This window comes from Miscanthus floridulus, chromosome 5 (assembly GCF_019320115.1).
Source record: "Miscanthus floridulus cultivar M001 chromosome 5, ASM1932011v1, whole genome shotgun sequence".
NCBI lineage: Eukaryota > Viridiplantae > Streptophyta > Magnoliopsida > Poales > Poaceae > Miscanthus > Miscanthus floridulus.
This window is the reverse complement of record NC_089584.1, coordinates 3,164,452-3,180,594: the sequence shown is the minus strand read 5'-3', so window position 1 is coordinate 3,180,594 and position 16,143 is coordinate 3,164,452. Positions and strand designations below refer to the sequence as shown.

General features: G+C 51.3%; 3 protein-coding genes across 3 annotated transcripts; 1 reads left to right on the top strand and 2 right to left on the bottom strand.

Moving 5' to 3' along the window:
* Positions 1–7,222: 7,222 nt before the first annotated feature.
* Positions 7,223–9,508, bottom strand: LOC136451344 (uncharacterized). Its single transcript, XM_066452054.1, has 3 exons — positions 9,306–9,508; positions 8,663–9,163; positions 7,223–7,925 (listed from the first exon to the last, which is right to left on the bottom strand). The coding sequence occupies exons 2-3, from the start codon at positions 9,157–9,159 to the stop codon at positions 7,412–7,414; spliced, it is 1,011 nt and encodes a 336-aa protein (XP_066308151.1). The 5' UTR covers positions 9,160–9,163; positions 9,306–9,508; the 3' UTR covers positions 7,223–7,411.
* Positions 9,509–10,705: 1,197 nt separating this feature from the next.
* Positions 10,706–12,185, top strand: LOC136451342 (uncharacterized). The gene is made up of 2 exons (XM_066452053.1): positions 10,706–10,862; positions 10,985–12,185. The coding sequence occupies exons 1-2, from the start codon at positions 10,750–10,752 to the stop codon at positions 11,403–11,405; spliced, it is 534 nt and encodes a 177-aa protein (XP_066308150.1). The 5' UTR covers positions 10,706–10,749; the 3' UTR covers positions 11,406–12,185.
* Positions 12,186–13,939: 1,754 nt separating this feature from the next.
* Positions 13,940–15,713, bottom strand: LOC136451341 (GDSL esterase/lipase At5g45910-like). The gene is made up of 5 exons (XM_066452052.1): positions 15,288–15,713; positions 14,979–15,200; positions 14,759–14,907; positions 14,401–14,677; positions 13,940–14,304 (listed from the first exon to the last, which is right to left on the bottom strand). Exons 1-5 carry the CDS (start codon positions 15,586–15,588, stop codon positions 14,087–14,089), a joined length of 1,167 nt encoding a protein of 388 aa, XP_066308149.1. The 5' UTR covers positions 15,589–15,713; the 3' UTR covers positions 13,940–14,086.
* Positions 15,714–16,143: the final 430 nt, after the last annotated feature.

Here is a 16,143-nt window from a genome sequence, read left to right as displayed (position 1 = left end):
CGACCGACCAGCGTGATCCACCACACTCGGTGCAGGAGGGGCGCAAAGCCAACGATGCCTCTGAAGGGTGCAGCGACTGTGCCTGCTTTGCCTCTCGTTCGAGGGCGGTGTCTTCACTCACGGCACGCTTCCTTGACTCTGGAATGTCGCCGCGCGTCTCTGTATCACGCCCGCCACCGACGGATGCGATCGCGGGCTCACGGTGCTCCACAGAGGTCACAACAGTGCCCCTGTCTCCTTCGTCCTTGGAGGCACTCGCATCGCCACCCCTCTCCGTGGGCTCCTCCAATTCGAGCTCGGCCTCCACGTCGCTCTGGCTATCGCCCCCCTAGACCCACCGGCTGATCTCCTTCTCCTTTTCAAACCTCCTCTAGGCCTTCTTAGCTTTCTTCTTTTTCTTGGCAAGCGCTGCCTCCCTCTGGGCAGCTTGCCGAGCAGTGCCCTTCGACCCCCTCAGAAGATGCAGCTAGGATTTATAGCCCACGAGTCCCTTTGAAATGGGCAACTCAAGATCAATCAAAACATCAAAACAAGGAGGATAAGGTCATGGGAAAGAAGCATACCAAATTGGACAGCTTCGTGGCGTGAAGAGGTCCTAGCGTCACTTTAAGGGAGTCTTTATCCCTCAACTGCAGCACCCAATCGAGCTGACTCCAGACTTCATCCTTCGGCAGCTCCTCCGGTGACGCGTGGTCGGGATCCATCGGGCCGGATACTCCCACATCGGCCACGTTCTCTCCACAAATGGGGAGACCCAACGTCGGAAGAAGGTATCGAAGACCCATAACCCATTGAGGCCATGCTGCACAAGCCTCTGAAGCTCTGTCTCGGTAACCTCTAGCTTGTTCTACCGACCGGTGGGACCCCACGACCAGCTTTCCCTCCTCTCCGGCCTCATTTCGATGAACGCCAAGAATGGCGCCACCACCAGGTTCCTGATATAGAACCACTCAACGTGCCACCCCTAGTTGGAATCACAGGGGGAGTGCGCAGGTGTAGGGTCGAGATGGCGACTAGAGGGGGGGTGAATAGTCATTTCTAAAACTTAATCATGTCGGCTAACCGAAACAAGTGCGGAATTAAAACTATCGGTCTAGCCAAGACTACACCCCTCTATCTATGTTCTCTAGCACCTTGCAAAGATCCTAATTAAGCAACAAAGGTGCCGGGCTAACTAGAGCTCACCTAATCAATTCTAGGAGCAAGGTCACACAAACCTATGCCACTAGTATTTCAAGCAATGAGGGAGCTCCTACACATGCTAGTAAGCAAAAAAGCATAAAGCCAACTAAGCTCACTAGCAATGCTCAATAACAAGGCAACCAATGCCAAATTAGAGAGCACAAATACTTAGCTACATAAACTAAGCAAAGTGACTAACAAGGTTACACAAACCAAATTAGCCACGCAAGGGAGCTACTTCTATGCTACACAAGCAAGAAGGTAACTAGTGAGCTACATAAGCTAACTAATTACAAGAGCAACTACACAAGCACAATGTATATAAAAGTAATCGCAAGCTTGTGTAAGGGGATTGCAAACCAATGGGAAGAACAAGGTTGACATGGTGATTTTCATTCGAGGTTCATGTGCTTGTCAACACGCTACGTCCCCGTGTGGTCGACCGCTCACTTGGTGGTTCGGCGGCTAATTGGCATCACCTGCCAAGCCCACACGTCGGGCACCGCAAGAACCTACCCCAAAAGTGAGGGTAGCTCAATGACATGCTCAACTAGAGTTGCTCTTCGCGGCTCTCGCGGGGTGAGCACAATGCCCCTCACAAAGCTCTTCTCCGGAGCACCGCACAAGCTTCTTGCGGGCTTCGGCGGAGACCACCACCAAGCCATCTAGGAGGTGGCAACCTCCAAGAGTAACAAGCACCACCCGGCTTGCAACTCGATCACCTAGTGCCACTCGATGCAATCTCACAATGCAACGCACTAGAATCACACTCACTCGCAATCGATTCTCACTCTTTCAAGCACAAGTGAGTTAGAGGGCATCCAAGCACTCCTACACAAGCCACATAAGCGTGAGGGTGCTCAGCAACCAGCCCAAGGCCGGCCCACACACTCTTTTTATAGCCCAAGGGCTAAAATAACCATTACCCCTTCATTAGGCCAAAACACGCAACTGACCGGACGCATCAGGTTCATAACGATCCGGACGCACCTCTCCCAGCGTTTGGTCACTTACAGAGAGGTTCCAGCGATGTTTTTCAGCGATCAGACGCGTCCGGTCATCACTGATCGGACTCTCCCAGCGTCCGGTCGCTTTTGGACATGCTAAAAACACTGACTGGACGCTGTGACCGGACCCGCAGGTGCTGACCGGACACAGACCCTTAGCGTCGGGTCGTTTTTCGAGCCTGCGTCCGGTCACAGACCTTTTCAGCGCTAAAACGGCTATAACTCTTAGCTCCGAACTCCGATTTCGATGATCTTGGACATTTTGGAAAGCTTACTCAGAGGGCTAGACATCCCATATGCATACTTGATCCAAGTCATAATGGATCAAAACACTATTCTAATCCAAGGACCATCCTATAGTTCAGAGTACACCGAAAAACCTTTTTCTCTTCTCTAAGTTGATTCACAACAACTCTAACTTCTTCTCCTTTGCAAATGTGCCAACACCACTAAGTGTGCACCACCATATGTATGTGTGTTAGCTTTTCACAAACATTTTCTAATGGATTAGCCACTCAACTTGACACGCCACTCGATCCTAGCGATGATGCAAAGTTAGATCACTCGAGTGGCACCAGATGACCGATATGCAAACAAGTTTGCCCCTCTTGATAGTACAGCCATCTATCCTAAACCCGGTCATCAACTTCTCTACACACCTATGACTGGTGAAATAAAATGCCCTAGATTATACCTTTGGCTTGCGTATTCCATTCCATCTCCTCTAATGTCGATGCAACACATGCACCAATATGATCAACAATGATATGATCCACTTCATATCATCATGTGATCATATTGGTTCATTGATCTTGACTTCACTTGCTTTTCGCCGTTGCCTTCATCCATCGACGCCAAGTCTTGCTCAAGCTTCACCGCCACCCGATCCATCGCTCCAAAGCCTCCGACTTGCCCTTCACGCTTGCAACCAGTCCATCAAGCCAAGTCTTGTCTTGATCTTCTCTACCTTGATCACATGACTCAATGTCATGTCTCATGTGCAATAAGCTCCTTCATCATCACATGTGTGAGCTTTGCAACATCTCCAAGTCATTTTCACCTTCATGGCATATGTTGCTCACACATATGTACCTGTGGACTAATCACCTGTGTATCTCACATAAACACAATTAGTCCACCTAGGTTGTCACTCAATTACCAAAACCACACAAGGACCTTTCAACAGGGTAGGGGGTCGATGGCTTCGGCTTCTTCTACAAGGCGAATCCCCCAACCGGCACGGTTCTGGGTGGCTTCCCCTCGGACAGGGCTCGCCCACTAAAGATCCGCTAGAAGATATCCACGTGCGGCTCCATCCTGAGGAAGGCCTCGTGGACAAGGACAAAGCCGGCGATGTGTAGCACCCCAGTCGGGTTGAGGTGCTACAACTCTAGACCCCACTCATTGAGGAGCCCGCGCAAGAACCAGTGCGCGGGATACCCGAGCCCGCGCTCGTGGAAGGCGAGGAAGGATACGACCTCATCGGCCTAGGGGTGTGAACAACCTCCCCCGGTGTAGGAGCCCTCCAATGCACCACCTCCTTCGATGGGAGTAGCCCCTTCTTGGCAAAGGCGGCCAGCACCTCTTCATCCATGCTGGAAGGCCTCCAGTTTGACATTGCACCTTGGATTTACGGACAAATTTGTGAGTTTTTTTTCTCTCCCTCGCTTTGCCCTCCTCTCTCCTAGAAACCGTCGTGGCACACGAACATGCTTGGCAAAAATGAGGAAGGAGAAGAGGCAGCGGTTGAAGAAAGGCTAAAGAATGAGAGGAAACCCCCCCCCCTTCCCCCTATTTAATGCGGGAAGGCATGTGACAGGACGTGGCCCCTGGCTGATGGGACGCGCCCTGCCCAGCGAAACGTCGCCTGGTTAACGGGACGTGGCCGGGTAGGGCCCACCACTACCGCAACCTGGGCGCATGAAACAAGGTGCAACCGCACGCAAATGACCCTTCGCCTTCCCAGACAGGGTTTGGAAGGGCCCACCAATAGAATCTCCATTGAGGAGAGGCCAACGGGTCACCCAATTCGATCGGACGGCTCAGGCGGCTACCAAGAGACGGGTAGGGAGCAGTGGGATGCCCCATGCAGGCTATACCGACTTCATCACGAACAACGTGCATGGATTCCATTCGGACATATCCGATAAGAGCTCCCCGAACCCATCACTCGAGCCATCGAGGTAACTTACCAAACCCTCTTTTTATTTTCTAGTGCATGATCATTCATTCATCCATTCTCATGCATGCATTCATACATTCATCCATACATTCATCCCATACATCTAAGCATTACCTATGCAATTATTGCATCACAACGCTTCGTATTGCATCACGAAGCGGTAGTCGTCGCATTCGATATGAGCGACAACCGACCAAGGTTCGAAGGCCGGTCCGCAAAGGGCTCGAGGCCACCTCGCGTCAAACAGAGCTAGGGGAGAAAATGCAGATGAGCCCCAGCGGCCCTTGCTTGATCTGCTCTGAAGCAGACATGGTCATCTCGACCTTCTCGTCCGATCCTGACCTCGAGCCATGCCCATAGAATCTCCATCGAGGGGAGGCCAGCGGGCCACCTGAGTCGGTCTCTAGAACGACCCAGGCATCTGCCGGGAGGCGGGTTAAGGAGCAGTGGAATGCCACATGAGGGCTATGCTGACCCCGTTACGAATGATGGACCTGAATTCCACTCGGACGTGCCCGTTATTAAGCTCACCGAGCGCATCACTCAAGCCATCGAGGCAAGCGACGTTCGCTCAACCCCTCTGGTTGCGGAAACCACGGACGGGGTAACGCACGAAACACGACCGACCCTTGCCGAGCCCAATGGGGCTCGGGGGGCTCGAGGAAACCGACCCTGGCTCCAGAATCCACTTGAGCCATCGAGGTTGCGGTCGGAACAAACACGGGCGAAATACCCCAAGAGGAAGGAACACAAGAGTCCATAGCCCCAGAAAAGAGTACCAAGGTGCTCAGCCTCCGGCCGACTCTTCAACCGGCTGTAGGCTCGGGGGCTACGCCCACCTCCGTCTCGCCCGACCCCTCAGCCACGCCCGACGCCTGGGTTGACGCCCGACACTTGGGTTGGCGCTTCATCTCGCTCGACCCCTCGGCCACGCCCGACACTTGGGTTGGCGCTCCGTCTCGCCCGACCCCTTGGTCGCGCCCGACACTTGGGTTGGCGCCCAACACTTGGGTTGGTGCTACGTCTCGCCCGACCCCTCAGTCGTGCCCGACACTTGGGTTGGCGCTCTGTCTCCGTCTCGCCCAACCCCTCGGCCGCGCCCAACACTTGGGTTGGCGCTCTGTCTCGCCCGACCCCTCGGTCGCGCCCGACACTTGGGTTGGCGCCCGACACTTGGATTGGCGCTCCGTCTCGCCTGGCCCCTCGGCCGCGCCCGACACTTTAGTTGGCGCTCCATCTCGCCAGACCCCTCGATCGCGCCCGACACTTGGGTTGGCGCCCGACACTCCCGACCCCTCGGCCACGCCCGGTACTTGGGTTCGCGCTACGTCTTGCCCGACCCCTCAGCCGCGCCCGACACTTGGGTTGGCGCTTGACACTTGGGTTCGCGCTCTATCTCGCCCGACGCCTCGGGGTCGCTCTCGGTCTGGTCCGACGGCGACCCAGAATCTTACACCCACTGGGTGCGCTCGTGAAACGAGTGTAAACAGCCCCTTCATGACTTCACAGAAGTCCCAAAAGGTCTCGGGGGCTTCTGTCGGGTTCATAAACGCGGGGTCCCCAATGGACCCGCTTCCCTTCAAAAACTCGGCCCAGCAGACGGCATAGCAACAACGCTCGCCTCCCGGGCCGGCCCATATACATAATGACAGGCCGGGACAACGATCCGGTCCTCGACTAGAAGCCCTGGCGAAGGAGGGGGCGAGGTCCGACTCCGACCTCCTTTTCCGACCAGAAATATGCTGGACCTCTACTTACGGTTCTTCCCCGACCAACGCGGTTGGGGCCAACTAGGAACGACCGACCAGGGACGCCCACTCGGTGAGGGCCTAGGGATTAGGCAGAGAGATAAGGTAAGGCGCTCAAGTCAACCGCAATACTAAGGACCGTACCCTGCCATGCTCTGCGCACCTTTAGGACGGTGCCACCAGGCCATGCTAGACGGGCACTATGCAACCTTCTAGGCGTGTCAGAGCACAAACAGTATTGTAGACGTCGACGTTTGCCGTATCAGGCGAACACAGTAGAGCCTGCCACATGCGTCTGACATAAATAGTATTGTGGGCACCGACGACCGTCTCGTACCCGACAACGTGAGCAACAAGACTAGGTAGCACACGTATACATTCTCTCTTTCTCTTACTTGTAAGGCCATTCCCTTCAACTATAAAAGGAGATGCACTCTCTCCTCTCGGGGGGACGTTCTCTCTTGCTCTAGAGAACCGGAGCACTCGAACAGCTCAACGGTTCTCCAATACTTAGCGCATGTTAGAGCACCCGTCACTCTCGGCTGCTTCGGTTCAGAGTTCGATCAGGCCTTTAACACCACCTTCTCATTCCTACTCGTTTGTAACCCCACAGCAAACTTCTAGCACCTGGGCTCAGGAATAAAGTCACCGACCGACTGAAACTGGACGTAGGACACTTTGCCTAAACCAGTATAAATTCTGCGTCAATGAGTGCTAAGCCACATCCGATCACAACCCACGACAAAACTATAAATATTTATTTATTGGTCACTTTTCGCACTGACACTTTCCTTATTTGAATATATATATGCCTTTTATTTTACTCAAGTACTTCATTCAAGTGTGCTTACTTTAGTCAACGGCTCAAGCACCAGGGGTCGTGAGTTTTTTGCGCAGTTTTTGTCGTGGCTCGATCCGGCCACTACGAAGGGCTTGTGAGATGGGATATTCCTTCATTCCTACCGATGGAGGTTTTGCCTATTCTCGTTCATAGAATTAAAACCGTCTTGGCAATGAGTTCGAAGGCGGTGGATCTTGCGGCTTCAACGAAAGTTTGGTGTCTCTTATCGGCGGTTGAAAGGGACATGGCTTCGATTCGGTTCCTGCTTTGTGGCAGCATCAGTCGGAGAAGTGATGTTGAAGTCTTGAAGATGACTAGTACGAGGCGTAGGTGAAACACTACCCACAAGACAGTTCCAGTTCAATACATAACAGGACAAACAGCAAAATTATTTGTACAACAGGCACATAGGACATGCTGGGTAGCTTGTGACCCGATGCACTATTCTGTCTTAGGACTTCCTTATCAGGGATGCTGTACTGTACCTCGTGCCAGCCTCAGGATCTCCCGTCGGCATCGTCAAGTAGCGTAGCCGGTAGAGGCATGTGACACTGTCGGCAATTGCGCCACCGACCCGCTTCCCCTCGAGACACAGCTCCGCATAGTTCTCATAGAAAGTGGTGACTATTTTGTGCTTTGCGAGCTGACGAACGCTTATGAGATTCTCCTGGAGTCCAGGAACGAGGTACACACCTTGGATTTTGATGTACTGTGTATGTATGTCGCCAATCTTATGGACGAGCAGCCGGACGCCATCTGCTGCTCTGACGGCTGTTCCGGCAGGTGGATCCCGAAGGTTACAAAGAATTCTAGCGTCGCCCACAGCATGGTGGGTGGCGCCTGAATCCAACCAGAGAACCAGCACCAGGGGAGCCAGTGGTGGTTGTTCGGACAGCACAAAAATTTTGGAGTCACCCCGTTCTTCAATGGAACCACTGGAGTTTAGAGGCCTTCCTCCGTCCACACTGGCCATGGAAAAAAAAAACTAGACTTAATAATCAGTAGAAATGTTGTCAAGTCTCGATTCAAACAAGTTCCTTTTTACAACACTGTTACAATTGTAGCAAGAGTTGAAGACGAGCTGTGAATTTGAGCATTTGACTAGTTATCAGCTAGTTCTACAAAATGCACTGGCAGATCAGTTTAGGCATGCCAGCATGTTTTTTTTTTTTCTGTCAGTTGTTGCACTCGGAGTACAATAAAACGTGCAGCAAACAGATAGTTGTGGATCTTTAGTAACTTTATTGTAAAAGGTCAAAATTTCAGGAGAGGTGCAGTAGGCGCTGGGGCCTCGAGGTGACTTCCAAATGACGCTTTACTTTTCTAATTTTGATATTAATTAGTTCGCTGTAATCCTCCTTCTTGGAGTCATAACAGAATCTAATTGCTAAATATTGGTTTTAACTAAAATAACTGCACAGAATAGCAGGGTACATCATAAATAATGACTATTTGGCTATTTGGCACCAACTACTAAGTTCAGCCAATTCCAAAGATGGTCGCATACAAAGTGTTTTTCATTATTCATCATTGCTTTTGGAGTTCAAATTTGCATGATCATGCCTACAGATAACAGAAAGTATAAAAACTGAATCCATAACAAGAGCAGTCTTATTCTTATACAAGAAAGGAAGTATTTGTACCTAAGATGGATGTCAAGTGAAAAATCTTCTGAAAAAGTAAGATACTTTAATTAACATACTTGAAATCGGGCGGGTTGGACGGCCAATCGGGCAGGAACTTGTGGAGGGGATGGCGGGGCAGCCAGAGGTAGTCGCGCCAGTTGAGCAACGTCTCCTTGCGCAAGTTGAAGCTCGTGGACAGCCGTATCTTCCTGGCCGGGTCGTCGGAGTACAGCTTGGCCTTCTCCTCCGGCGGCAACCGGAAGAAGTCGCCCCCCACGGCCATCACCGACGCAATCAAGTCGGCATGTATCCCATGGTTGAGGACCTGGAAGAAGCCGTGCGAGCGGCAGGCGTCGCCGATGGCGGCGACAACCGCGGCGCGGTCGGGGCTCCCTAGGTCGACGACAGGGATGCGCGCGCCGGTGACGACCTCGGCGAGGCGAGGGCGCTGCGCCTCTGGCCGGATGTAGTTCTCCGGCAGGGTGTCGTCTGGTTCAAACCTCTGGAACATGTGCATCCCCGGCAGCGACCGCGACTGGTCCCCCTCATCTTCCAATCCATCCTTGCTTGTCATGGTCCTGAAACGGATATAAACGGTGGTGAAGGCTGATCAGGAAGACGTTATCGAGTCCCCTTTCCCGAGAGATGCTGCTATCAACAACAATATTTCCGCTAGTTTCTTTTCTAGACGAAGAAAAGATGATCTGGGTAAAAACGAACCTGTACTTGCGGAGCTCAACGATGGCGCGACGCTTGAGCGGAGGGTCCGCCGCCGCGAGGGTGAGCCCGGAGACGGCGGCGCTCTAGGGTTCGCTCCTCTTCTTGCTCTTGTCCCCTTCTTCCAATTTTCCACCGAAGAAAGGTGCAAGCAGAGCAGAGCAGAAAAGAGAAGAGCAGGTACTCCCTCCGTAAGTATAAGGTTTGGGTCGGACGGGATGCACGCCGCGAGATCTGAGTCCCATGTGAACCGGATCCGAGGTAAAAATGCTGCGCCATGTACGACATCACCCGCACGCAGTATTGGGAAGGGATGAAAACGGTCGGGAACGGTCGGGAAAATGTCTTAACCATTTCTTCCTGCTCATGTATTTTTTTGCCGGGAACGGGAACGGGAACGGAAAGGCCGGACGGGAAAACGAACCCGGTATTACGGGATATCGGGAATAGAATATTTCGAACGGGAACGTGTCGATTACGATCGGAAAGCGGTAACACAAAACGGAAACATCGATATATGTAACCACATGAAACAGTGAGCTCGATGCAACAATAGCAACCATGCATAATCCATATGCAAACAATAGCAAACAGTGAGCTCGTCAGAATATTTATGCAAAGAAAACTACAGAACTACCAAAAAAAAAATGGAAAAGAAAAATGAACAACGGGCCAAACCTTGCTGCTCCTGTGCTCCATGCGTGAATTCCTGGGCCAAGCAACGATGGGCAGCATGCATGACTCGTCAGCTCACTGTTCCCGACGGTATCACTGGGCCAAGCATGGAACGATGGAACGTTGGGCCGTCTGCAGGCCTTAAAAACGGGAATTTCCCGCGGGAATTTTCCTGAGTAAATATGAGATCCGCTAATTCGATCGGGAAATCACTCTAACCGATTTCGATCCCGGATTTGTCGAATTTTTCCGGATTTCTTCCCGAACCCGTTTTATCCCGAGAAAATGATATCCGGTCGGGAATTTCGGTATTCGGTGTCGGTCGGTACGGGAATTTTCCGTTCCCGCTTTCATCCCTGGTATTGGGGACTTTTTGCTGACATGACCAGTGACCAGCAACTCTGTGTCTGTCACTCTCGTCCCGGATGATAACCGTAACCAAAGAATGAAAATATAAATCATAAATAACTTTTAAGCCATATAAAAAGATTTATTTTGAAAAATATTTTTATTAAAATATACATATATTATTTTTTTAAAAATGTTTTTAAAAAACAAGAGTCAAAGTAATATTTTGGAGATTGTATCGCTATTAAAACGATTTTTTTTTAAGTACCGAGGGAGTATGTCATACACTCATACTGTATGTGAAGAGGAAGAGAAGGTCAATAGTCAAACTCGGTGTGGCCCCGCAGAGCAACACACGCAGGTGGTATAGTTACTGGAATGCCCCCGCGCAAGCATCGAACAAGAGAGAGAACAGGAGACTCGAATGCCGCCGTCGTCTTCGCCGGTGGTGCGTCTTCGACTCGACCCCCTCACCTGTGACCTCATGCCGCAGCCCTCCACAGCGCCGTCGCCGGTCGTCGATGCCCCTCCCTCCAGGTACTCCCCGGCGCACGACCCCTCATCCCCTTTCTCCCGCTTTCCCCTGATTCCTTCCTAGATCCAGGCATCAGTCTGAGAAAACTGACTCGATTGCATCCCCTGCATCTCCATCGACGAAGCGGGGTCGACGCGAGGTCGTCGCCGCCCGAGGTCATCCTCGACTCCGGCGCCGCCATGCACGCCACGGGCTGCGCGGAGCTGCTCTCCGGGCCGACGACGAGGCCCGCGCCGGAAGGAAGCGGGTCGTTCCGCACGCGCGGCGGCGAGGTCCTGGACGCCGTCGCCGTCGGGTCCGTGGCCACGCCGCGGTTCCTCGTGCATCAGGTCTACCAGGTCCCCGGGCTGGGGCGCGGGGAGCGCGCCGTCGTCATCGTGTCCGTGCGCCAGCTCACGCGGCTGGGCTTCGCCGTCACCTTCGGCTGCGAGGCCTGTGACGTCAGGGACCGGGGCACCGGCGCCCTCGTCGGGGAGGGCCGCCTGCGGGAGGAGGACGGCCTCTACTACCTTGATTACCTCAGGGTCCCTCACCCTCAAAGCTAGCTGAGGCCTTTTGCCTCGCCTCCATGGTCATTGCCGTCTGGCATCCAGGGAAGGTACAAGTACAAACAACAGCCATCATCAGTCCTCGATCAACAAAGCCTAGTCACAAGTCGATACCCATTCTCGCTCATCGGAGGGGGAGAAAACAGACAGGAAGAGAAAAATTTAGAGAAGTTGCTTGGCTATGCATTCTGTAGAATCGGTGATGTTATATTTGTTTCTTGTCCTATTTCCTTCCCGATTTGTTCACCCCTTGCAAATACGCACGCTTGTATCGGTGTTGATTACTTTACGATTGTCTAGTACAGGTTAGATTCTCATGCTTGAGAGTTTGATTTCTTCCTCTAGACTAGATGAATGTTAAACCCTTTAGCTAACACTAGCCGAATTCTGAACTGAACTTCTCCACTGTACAAGTCATGACCTTTTAGGTCCAGTTCAGTAGTTCACAAGTTGAGTCTGCTTTACCTACCCGGCTCTTGTATAATGTTAATATCATTCTCTTGGTATATCTCTCCTATCTGTACTTAATATTGTTTCCTTGAAGTCGAGAAGTCAATATTTCAGATGGGTTGTTTCTTAGGGCTATCTGTTATGAACTCAGATGATCAGTGTCGCATTGCTGTTATGAACTCAGATGATCAGTGTCACATTGGGATTTGGGATTGGTATTTCATTCCAATTTCCCAATTTAGGTATCTTCCCATCGATCCTGCACCTGTGTAATTTTTAGGATTATGATTTATGGGACCAGACCATTGGAATACTTCACCAATGATTAGTATGTTGCAGACTTGCAGTATATTTTGAAGTTCAAACTAAATTTCTGTATTACTTAAAAGTCATGTTATTTTCAGTTTCTTTTCTTCTTCTTCTTGCTGATTAATTCATGAGTTTTATATGTTGTTTTCAAGTTGGCATCTTATATATTCAGCTCTGCTCTGAATGTACTATAATTCACTTGATACTTCTTTGCTCGTATGTTGTGGAACCTGGATATCATTTGTCATTTTAGGCTCTGTTTAACGTTTACAATGACAATTATTCTCTTGGTTATATGACCCAAAGTTTTATTTCTTCTTTGCAAGGAACATTACCTAAAGTTCATTATACTTGATTTATTCCCGACATGTTCAGTTTTCAACATGTTTACGCCTCTGTTCAATTTTATTTGGTTTTATTGCTGGGCAAACTCATGTAGTTAGGCTAGTCACGCACTACCAGTTATGTGCTTATTATTTATGATATGAATCTTATGTATTATCACGCAAAAAAACAACTTTATCAAAAGGGACGTATACAACTTACAAACAAATCTTCTTTTTCGACGATTTGTGGCAAATTCAGTAATTCAGAAAGAGTGCCGGAAGCAACAACTAGTCTCATGTACGATACGGAGTACCGAGGCTTGCCTGAAGATTTGCATTTTGAAGCTTCAGGCTTGTGGTCCTGGAAGGCATGCACCAGCTTTCTGGAACAACTCAATTCGAGCCATAGCTCCTCGAGGAGGTGCCGATGAGCCATCCTGCTTGGCCGCTCTGTCTCTGAAATTGGCAATTACCATTTCCATCAGGGTGTATTGCCATTGCATCTCCCCAAGCCTGTCCAGGATCACTACTGTAAGAATGTAGGGCTTGTCTGCTCAAAGAAAGGGCGGCTGCATTTTTTTATTTATAATATCAAGATGAAATGAAACTACAATTTTCCTGAACAATGATTGGGACCTGTATGGTCCTTAAAACATTATAGTCGACATGCATGAGGTCTTACCGCCGGTCCTAACAGTTCTCGACCAACCATGCCCATCAGGTATCTACTATGTCACTACTCACTAGCGATGATGTCCAGCCTCTGATCCATGAAACTCACAGCCCCAATAATCGAGTGATGATCAAACGACTGGGGAGTGGTGACTCTGAATATTTGGAAAGGCAACTCGATTCCGGGAGTCAAGGCATTTTAACCCTCCAGTTGGACTCCCGGGAGCTAATGTGAGTGACTATGGTGAATGAGTTGTTTGTCTTGTCCCAGGCACGAGAGTATGGAATGAGCTGCTCATAACGGACACCTTTGTTCAGATGGATGCAGACGAGATTTTGAAAATTAAACCGGGTGATATATACACAGTAGTTTGGCCTGGGCTTCTGAAAGAAATGGCGTCTACTCGGTGCGATCTGCATATATATAGGGCATTGAAAACTGACCAAACTGCGGAGTGAGGAGGCTCTTGCTCAAATTGCAAATTGTTCGAGCTGTTCTAATAGTCCGAGTTCTTTTGGTGGAGGCTTTGACAGGCACAGAAGGAGATTACTGGGAAGAAGTTACCAAATTTATATCCTTGTACCTGGTCAAACAGCCTCTTGTAGAAATGCAATGAAAGGCTACGTACAAAACACCCAAGTGGTTGACCCTTCCCCGGACACGTTGGAACGCAACATGCTCTAAAATGAACTTTCGAAGCATAGGCAGATATGTCGAAACTGAAAATTCAACGTAACCCCTCTTGCACTTGCTCCTTCTTCTCACAACAGGCGAAGAGAAAGTTTGCAGCTCTGGTACATCACAAATTATAAGTCATTTGATAACTTTCATGAAGAGTCAAAAAGGTTTGACCTTTTTTTTTTGACGTAACCGATCGAACTTTGGAGCATCCAGGCCGTTTTCACCGTACACGTTCGCAACTAGTAGCTGCTAGCCCTCGCCGGCGAGATTATACTGCTGAGCCACTCGTCGGCGATGTACCGGTTCGCCGCCTCCGTCAGGTGGGTGCCATCCCAGAACAGACGAGCAGATGGATCCTCGCACGTGTCCGCGCCCGGATCGCCGCAAACGATGTCCGCGTTTAAGTGGTACCTCCCCGGCCCTCCACAGCAGCCGGCAAGAACATCCTCTAGGAATCCTGCAACACGTGCATATAATATACAATCATTCACCAAGCAAGCTCGATCGAATCACACTCCTACACATACTGTGCATAGCTGCGGCGAATACTGACCATACTTTCCCGGCGACTCCACCATCGCCATGACGGGGCTGAAGAAATCGGCGTAGGCGACCTCGACGTCCGGGTGCCTGGCTCTGATCTTCCCTAGGGACTCCTGCAACAGAGTGTTGTGGTGGATGGACAGCTCGTTCATCTCCTTGAGGCACCCTGTCCGGGGGTCGTAGCTTGCCGGGTCGGCGCCGTCGAACAGGACGAGGAACGGCGGCACGCATCCCGCCGGAACCATCCCGGAAACCACCAAACGTGTCGCCCCGTGCTCGATTAACCTCTGGTGACCAACTTATGGCACGTTAGTGTGATGGTGGTCCTGTGTGTGAAGTAGTTGGCTAGTGGAGGGAGTGGTGATTACCTCGATGGCCATGGAGATGGTCCCGACGACGTCCTGAACCAGTGATCTGGCCAGCTGAACGCTCTTCGATCTGGCCAACGAAAAGGAGTAGTCGTTGAAGCCGAGCTCGCCCACCAAGAAGAGCGAGCTGCCGAACAACTCCTGGCACTCTGCGGCGGATCGTCGTCCATCAGTTCCTCTGTTCACCACCAGGTTCAGGGAGAGGAGAGAGGCAATTCACCTTTGGGCGTGGCGCAGAGCGAGGGCTTGAGAGACTCGAACCATTGCAGCTGCACGCTGAGGCTCACGTTAATAGGGAACAGGGCCTCCCCGTCGTGGTGGAAGAAGCTCGCGTCGACGGCGGTGGCGCTCCCCACCGCGAAGTTGGCGCCGCGGCGGAGGCTGCCGTCGCCGTGCCCGTGCGCGAGGAAAGGAAGCACCAGCGGCAGGTCCAGGAGTTCAGCTACAACAGAACAGAGCATACATCACTCATCGAATCACATACAGAATGTGCAGAGTAGACATGACCGCGCGCGGAGCACGCACGCACCGATGAAGTCGACGACGAGGCGTCCGTCGCAGTTGCGTCCAGTGGGGCGGCCGAAGAAGGTGGAGCCGTAGGGCGGGCGCATCACGGGGTCGGCGACGTCGTACCATGCGAAGGCCACGGGGTTGTTGCCCGTGTCGGTGTAGGAGTCGCCGAAGCTGAAGATGGAGTCGTAGCGCCGCCCGACGGCGCCGAGGGAGGGGCGCGCGGCGGCAACAGGCTTTGGCGACGAAGACAAGAGAAGGAGTGACTGGAGCTGGAGCAGGAGGAGCGCGACGGCAGCGCGCTGCAACAAGTCGCCCATGTCGCTTGCTCGATCTGCCCGCCGTCCAGCGGCCCGCCGGATAAAAAGGTGGAGGCGGCGCGGTGGCGTCGTGTGATGTTGCTGTCACTGTGGTCAACGGTGTCTGCATCATAACCTTCCATATCATTTGCATCATAGCCTTCCATATCATTTGCATCGGGAAAATTACTTGTCCATGGACCATATCAAGCACACACAGAGTCTTCCACAAAAGTTGCCTAGCCACTCTTCCAAATAACAAATTCAAATAGTCCCTGTAGCATGGTCCATGACCTTCTCACTGTAGTTTTTTTTTTTTTTTTTTGGTTGGTGGAATAGAATGAGTCAGATCCATTACCGCCTCATTACTCTCAATATAATAATTAGTTTTGTATTACGAATGAGTTCGTTCCACTAAGATGATGTTTTGTTCACTCCCTGATAATGTAAACGACATGGGAAATAGATTGTAGGAGGAGTACTGGAGTAGGTATAGGACCGGTGATTACTTTATTTGTTTGGTTTGGTAGGGTAACGTTATTGCAAAGCACGCGGAGCGAATCGCGGCGGCTGGTA

Excerpts from the sequence above, each read along its gene's own strand:
- LOC136451344 (XM_066452054.1), bottom strand. The coding sequence starts at position 9,159 with ATGACAAGCAAGGATGGATTGGAAGATGAGGGGGACCAGTCGCGGTCG. Across the intron at positions 7,926-8,662 it reads TCCAACCCGCCCGATTTCAA|TGTGGACGGAGGAAGGCCTC; the intron begins GTATGTTAATTA and ends TTCCATGGCCAG.
- LOC136451342 (XM_066452053.1), top strand. The coding sequence starts at position 10,750 with ATGCCGCCGTCGTCTTCGCCGGTGGTGCGTCTTCGACTCGACCCCCTC. Across the intron at positions 10,863-10,984 it reads GTCGATGCCCCTCCCTCCAG|CGGGGTCGACGCGAGGTCGT; the intron begins GTACTCCCCGGC and ends CCATCGACGAAG.
- LOC136451341 (XM_066452052.1), bottom strand. The coding sequence starts at position 15,588 with ATGGGCGACTTGTTGCAGCGCGCTGCCGTCGCGCTCCTCCTGCTCCAG. Across the intron at positions 14,908-14,978 it reads GCTCTGCGCCACGCCCAAAG|AGTGCCAGGAGTTGTTCGGC; the intron begins GTGAATTGCCTC and ends GATCCGCCGCAG. Across the intron at positions 14,678-14,758 it reads CCATCTCCATGGCCATCGAG|AGGTTAATCGAGCACGGGGC; the intron begins GTAATCACCACT and ends GTTGGTCACCAG.